This window comes from Pungitius pungitius, chromosome 6 (genome assembly GCF_949316345.1).
Source record: "Pungitius pungitius chromosome 6, fPunPun2.1, whole genome shotgun sequence".
Lineage (NCBI taxonomy): Eukaryota > Metazoa > Chordata > Actinopteri > Perciformes > Gasterosteidae > Pungitius > Pungitius pungitius.
Window position 1 is genome coordinate 15574922 of NC_084905.1, and position 6643 is coordinate 15581564.

Here is a 6643-nt window from a genome sequence, read left to right on the forward strand (position 1 = left end):
TAAAAGCAGTCCTCCGAGCCGTTAGGGGGCGCTGCGGTTCGACGAGGTGGAATAATAAAGGAAGACAACACCACACACTGGCGTTAACTTATGCGATAGAAGGTATTAGCAAGAGACCAATAAGTTGTTTACCATGATTAACATCCGCGTTTCTCTCCTCTGCTATTATCTATTTAGATAATTAACTGACTTCATCCTTAAAAGGTGGGTGTCGCTTTTCTTTCTAACCGTAAAGCTAACGCTAAAGAGCACCTTGTGGTGCGCGAGCTAAAGTGAAGCATAATGACGCTTTAGCGTGCGTTTGTCTTCAGTAAGGTTACTACGCTGTGTCATGCTGCCTTTTCCTCATTTAAGTCACTCTTCTGGAAATGCTATTTAATAAAAAGATCATACTCCCTGTAGTGGCCATTTGTCCTACGTATCCTTGATCAAAGGCCACTGATGCACCTAGTTTGACGTCTTTAACTCAGAAAAAAGAGTGTTGTCCAGGCGGTGTTTTCTTGTTGCTTGTTGTTTATTTTTAACCAAAATATCACCAAAAAACATAACATAAAGTGAGCTGCTTTCCTATGCACTGCCTAACTGTTAACTGTTTCACCTGTTTCACTGCTGTACCTGTAAATGGTAACTGGTAACTGTTTAACTGGTAACTGGTAAAAACTTATTTGTCACCCTGGTGCATGCTGGTCCCACCTGGCTATGCCCTTAAGTAACCTCCAGGTGCCCACCGCATTACCCAATTAGTGATCCAATTACTCAATTAGTGCTCCCGCTACCCAAACAATCAAGAAAAATATATTTAAAGAATATATAACTAAATTATAGCTCCTACACTCCCGCTGGAAGGAGTGTGCAGACTTTATAGCGTTACCTAGGTAGACGTGCCGCACATTTACATACATTATGCATTATGCATTAAGCATAATGCATAATAAAACATTATACCGAGCATGATGTTTTGAATCTTGTTCATATTGAATTGTATTAAAGTAATAATAATTTAGTATATTGCTTGAATTTGTAGTAACATTCCACCTGTGGTGGGTTTTGTTCTCATTAGAGGAAGAACTAACTAACCTATATAATCTATAAATAACTACGTTTTATCAGTCCATTATGAGCTTGTGTTTTAAACTTAACAGTTCATTAAAAATACCTCTTTCATCGGCTGTAGAAGTAATTTTGATTCTTTTTAAGTGAGCGATGGCAGTTGAAAAGTTTGTGTCAAAGACCCTCGAGCTTCTACAGGAGGAGAGAGAGGCGGAAATCGAGGAGACCAGGTATGTAACGTAGCATCCAGATAGTGATACTACTTCCCTTGATAAACGCCTGATCCTTCATGTCATGGATGTCAAAAACAAAAGGATTCTGCACATCTGGTATTACAAAATGACTTGTGTTTTTTGTCCTCAGGATATGGCAGGAGAACGTCTCTCTCAAGGATCTTCAAAATAAAGGAGTTTGCCTGCTGAAATTGCAGATCGGGAGTCAGTCCACGGGCCTGTACGGTCGCACGGTAATCATCCTTGAGCCGAGGAAGTATCTAGGTTTCTCCTCTCTGCCAAGCAACAGCTTTGGACCCGGTGAGATGGAAGAATTAAACATTTAATCCTCTGGTATCTTAGCTTCATGTGTAGCTTAATGGAACATGTATGTCTTTGTTACAGGGGACATAGTTGGCTTGTATGACACCGGTGGATGCACCCCAGCCTCACAGATCGGAACAGGAATAGTTACGAGGGTCAGCCAGGCGTCTATAAGTGTGGCCTTCGACGATTCGAAGGATGGCCTCAGGTTTGATACGGATGCGCTTCACAACCTCTTAAAGTTGGCAAATGATGTCACCTACAAACGGATGAAAAAGTGAGTGGGATTTTTTCTGTAAAATGGATTCAAGGGAATTTTGAAATCTTGAAACGACTAATTTGCTCTGTGTGATATTTCCTGCAGTGCCTTGAATACACTGAATGGATACAGCCATGGACCAGCTGCCAATCTGATTAATGTTCTTTTTGGAGACTCAAAACCATCTCATCAATCACAGCCAAGTAAGTCACACTTTACAAAGCAAATGTTAGTTACTGTGTGACATTGTGATGGTTTGTTAAGATGTGCTATGCTAATTTAAAACCGTAAATTCAGGTTCTCCTACTTTGTGTCTTCAGATGAAGTTAAATACTTTAACTCCAACCTGGATGACTCTCAGAGAGAAGCGGTGTCCTTTACGCTGTCTCAGAGAGAACTGGCTGTAATTCATGGACCACCAGGCACTGGGAAAACCACCACAGTGGTGGAGATCATCCTGCAAGCAGTGAAACAAGGCCAAAAGGTGCGGTCATTATGGGAATATCTTTCTACTGTTGATTCATTAAGTTTAATTAACTGTGTCAATTATTGTCAGTTGTCATCTCAGTCTAGTCAGGGTCATTTTTACAGGTTCGGATGCTGTGTTTTTGCAGGTCCTCTGCTGTGCGCCCTCCAACGTGGCCGTGGATAACTTAGTGGAGAGGTTGGCCCGGTGCAAAGCAAAGGTCCTCAGGCTGGGTCACCCTGCCAGACTTCTGGAGTCCATACAGAAACATTCGCTGGACGCCATCCTCGCGCAGAGTGACAACGCCCACATCATCGCTGATATCCGTGAAGACATCGATAAAGCATTTGTAAGTACTTGAGTGTGCGTGCTCTTACTGGCATGTGTGACACTTGACTGACTTGATGTATAAAAATATATCTTTTCTTCTTTAAGATTGGAATGAAGAAAATGCGTGAAAAAGGAGAGCGGGTGAACTTCAAAAGAGAAATAGGGGAGCTTAGAAAAGAGCTGAAGTTGAGGGAAGCGACGGCCATGGCACAGATCCTGAAACGTGCTGATGTTGTGTTATCGACCAACACAGGTCGGTTTTGGCCTTCAGTGAAGAAACGGGTGATTCACCTGAGGCAGTGAAGATGAAAGGCAATCAAGTGCACTTGTGTGCGTCTGCAGGTGCGTCGAGAGATGGCCCCCTGAAGCTCCTGCCGGAGGAGCATTTTGATTGGGTGGTGATAGACGAGTGTGCTCAGGCGCTGGAGAGCAGCTGTTGGATCGGGCTGCTCAGAGCACGCAAGTGTGTCCTGGCTGGAGACTACAAGCAGTTACCACCTACTATCAAATCACAAAAGTAAAAAAGGCTTTCCTCTTTATTCATCCGTATGCAAATAACATTCAAAGATTTTGTATTTGTCCTCTGAGATTAATATAGTTTATTTGCTTATTGTTTTCTGTGCCTCACAGGGCTGCATCGAAAGGGCTGTCTCTCAGCCTCATGGAGAGACTCATCCAGATGTATGGCGACTCCGTGGTCCGTATGCTAACAGTTCAGTACCGCATGAACAGTGCCATCATGAATTGGGCCTCCAAAGAGATGTACCAGGGACGACTAACAGCTCACAGCTCTGTGGAGAGACACTTGCTGAAGTGAGTTTGACATGATGATATCTGATGATGGAAAGTATGTCACGTTTGTATTTGAGTGAATGATAAATACTCTAAGCGTGAACTAACTTTGCCTTTGATGCTAAAGAGATTTACCAGGAGTCTCCTGTGTTGAAGAGACCAGCACGCCACTTCTTCTTATTGACACTGCAGGCTGCGGTCTGACTGAGATGGAGGTCACTGATGAGCAGTCCAAAGGCAATCAGGGTTAGTCTTTTTTATTGCGAGGAATCACAGTTCATTACATTTGGGATGTGTTGTGGGATCTGACGCAGTTGACTATTTCCTCAGGTGAGGTAGACATTGTTGAACTGCACATAAAGGCCTTGATTGGAGCTGGAGTTAAAGCTAAAGACATCGCTGTTATTGCTCCATACAATCTACAGGTAAGTCACCGATTTGAGGTACTGTTGTGTAGAATTTTTCTTAGCTCAACTTATACTGCTGTACTTAAATTTCATTAAAAATTGTAATGTGTTATCTTCGTAAAGGTTGATCTTCTGCGTCAGAAACTTTCTGCGAGGCATCCAGAGCTGGAGATAAAGTCTGTCGATGGATTCCAGGGCCGTGAAAAAGAGGCTGTGGTTCTGTCGTTGGTTCGGTCCAACAGGAAGGGTAACTTATTCACCGTCTCTGACACAACAGGATTCTGTGCAGCAATCCCTCTCACATGTATTCATTCCTTCTATTTCAGGGGAAGTTGGATTTCTTGCGGAGGACAGAAGGATCAATGTGGCCATCACGCGCGCTAGACGTCACGTCGCTGTTGTGTGCGACAGCCAGACTGTGCAGAGTCATGCTTTCCTCAAGTCTCTCCTCGTTCACATGACCCAGTGTGGCGAAGTGAGAACGGCATTCGAGTACATCCAAGACATCGTGCCACAGAACTACACCCGTGACCACAAAGACACGAGGGCCAACGCGTCTGCCGGCAGCGCCACCGCCACCAAACAGAAGGTCAGGGATCAGTCGAAGCAGCAACAGAAGAAGTCCCCGGGTAGCTGCGCTAATAAAAATGCTGCCGCCACAGAGGAGCGCACAAAGTCCTCCAGCACAGCGCTGACGGAGGAAGAGCAGAAGAAGAACAGATGCGCTGAGATCAGAGCGCAGGTGGAGGGCTTTCTAAAGGACTTAAGTCGGATGGAACTACAGTTCCCACCATCGTTTAACTCTCACGACCGCCTACTGGTGCACCAGATCGCTGAGGAGCTGGGCCTCGTGCACGAGAGTAAAGGTGAAGCTAAAGAGAGGTGTGTCTCTGTCTGCAGGCCGCCGGCGTCGGCCCCTGCTCAGAGGCCACCGCGAGGAGGAGGAGGAGAAGAAGAAGAAGTAGTAGTAGTAAGAAAAGATGAGGGAGCTCAGGAAGAAAGCATTCCCAATCCCCAAAGAGAACCGCTGTGCCAACCTCCATTAGACCTGAAGCGGTTACATTTGGAGCGGATGCAGAGGGAGCAGCAGAAGAGGGACGAACACGCTCAACAAAAAAAGCAACAGATCAACTTCCCGCCGGCTCAGTCGTCAAAGAAGCCCAAATCCGCTAAAGGTTTGTGATAGAAGCAGCCGGTTGTGTGGCGTCATTTCCGATGTGTATCCGACTATCCAACTCCTGCCATTTCCTTCCCAGGAAAGACCCGAGTGAAGACGGGCGCATGTGGCATCGCCGCGGCCGCCGCTCCGGACGACGACTTCGACACACTCATCAACGCCGTCATAAAGGCTGACAGCGTGTGCAGCTTTGTCAAGTGCAAAGCTTCTGTGCGAACGCTCGGACAGCTTTGCCTGTTCTGCAACAGGCAGTACTGCCTGAGTCATCACATACCGGAGGTAAGACGGGAACACGGCCCCAGCTAACGGTAGAGGTTTGGTTGGTTCCTTGTAGCTGTATTCGGAACAAGTGGACAGTGCTGAGACAGGCGAAAGAAAATCGTTCCTACGTGAAATTTCAACTAGGTCTGAGGATCATCTGAGTAACCAGTTAGTATTGTTGTGTATTTAAAAGAAGGCAGAAATCTCTATTATAAATACCCACCAAAACAATCTGGATGGATAAATAGGTAAAAGGACATATGTTTCTGACTCTGGAGTGCATATATGAATATTTTAATATTGTGTTGTGTTTTTTTTAGGTTCACGGCTGTGGGGATGAAGCCAAGTCTCATGCTCGGATGAGAATAAGCAAAGAAGGCGTTCTGTACGCAGGAAGTGGGAAGAAAGACAAATCCATGGACCCCAATAAAAAAGCCTATCTGCAAAGGAAACTGGACTCTAAATTAAAAGATATGTCATCGCAGAGGAAACCGAAAACCAAGGAAAATGACAGTTAGCAAACGAGCTCTGTAAATGAACCAGAGACTTCTGTTCTGAACACGATTAAACATTCAAATGTTTGAAAACATCTTATTCAATCAAAGATAGTTTGTTGCCTTCCTTACTTCCACAGTACACAGTATCCCCGGGGTGTTCAGATAAAACTTAAAAAGGGTCCCGTTAGTGACCGCTGATACAATTTGCTGCTAAATTTCCTGAAATACATATTGAAACTGTGCAATATGTTGTTTCGCCGTCATACGCACTCTGCACAGCCGCCTCCAGCTCTATGGTCTTGTGTCTGATGTTGCTGAAGCACAGCTGGACCTCCACAAAAAGAAAATTGTTATTTCTGTTGTTGTTTAATATAATTTGCTGTTTTTTATTATTTCCCACTATTTTTTCACTTAATGTGACAATTCCCCTGCTATTCTATTACTTTTCTAACCCTTACCCTTTTCTATATACTTTTTTTATGAAGTTCTATAGTGTGACTTTTTAGTGCCAAGTTTCAGTCCACATAAATCAAACTCATAATTTCTTTTTTAATTGAAGTTCTTTTTTAAGAAATTTATTTTTAACAATGCAATTAATCCTCTTGTCATTTTACCAGTTTCTATCTTTACAACCTTTTTCTGTTCAGCGTCCTCCTCGACTGGGCAGCACTGGACGTTGGACAGATGAGCTCCTGGTCGTTATTACAAAGCTTCTCGTTGTGAAGAAAACAAACGTCTTCCTTCCTGCTAGTGTTTTGCACTTGAAATTCGTCCTCCGCTATCTTTAGTGCCGGGACGATAGGAGGCCTCACACGGGACATTCTCTGCATCCTTTCCGTTACCAGAATTTCTGTAAAATATTTTGCTG

At 44.2% G+C, this 6643-nt stretch overlaps 1 protein-coding gene across 3 annotated transcripts; it reads left to right on the top strand.

The window, feature by feature from the left end:
* The first annotated feature begins 25 nt into the window (after positions 1-25).
* ighmbp2 (immunoglobulin mu DNA binding protein 2) lies at positions 26-6328 on the top strand. Of its 3 annotated transcripts, none has more exons than XM_037451293.2 (16): positions 26-204; positions 1198-1280; positions 1414-1583; positions 1668-1863; positions 1951-2048; positions 2166-2329; positions 2460-2660; positions 2747-2894; positions 2984-3158; positions 3272-3454; positions 3561-3679; positions 3764-3858; positions 3964-4087; positions 4167-5015; positions 5097-5296; positions 5599-6328. In XM_037451293.2, exons 2-16 carry the CDS (start codon positions 1204-1206, stop codon positions 5794-5796), a joined length of 2997 nt encoding a protein of 998 aa, XP_037307190.1. In that variant the 5' UTR covers positions 26-204; positions 1198-1203; the 3' UTR covers positions 5797-6328. The 3 variants fall into 3 exon arrangements, with proteins under 3 accessions (XP_037307190.1, XP_037307191.1, XP_037307192.1); XM_037451294.2 differs by having other exon boundaries at positions 1202-1280; XM_037451295.2 differs by having other exon boundaries at positions 28-102.
* The last annotated feature ends 315 nt before the right edge of the window (positions 6329-6643 follow it).

Bases quoted from the DNA above. Each gene is read 5' to 3' on its own strand.
- ighmbp2 (XM_037451293.2), top strand. From the start codon at position 1,204: ATGGCAGTTGAAAAGTTTGTGTCAAAGACCCTCGAGCTTCTACAGGAG. The intron at 2,049-2,165 runs GTAAGTCACACT...TTGTGTCTTCAG, and splicing joins ATCTCATCAATCACAGCCAA to ATGAAGTTAAATACTTTAAC. The intron at 2,330-2,459 runs GTGCGGTCATTA...GTGTTTTTGCAG, and splicing joins CAGTGAAACAAGGCCAAAAG to GTCCTCTGCTGTGCGCCCTC.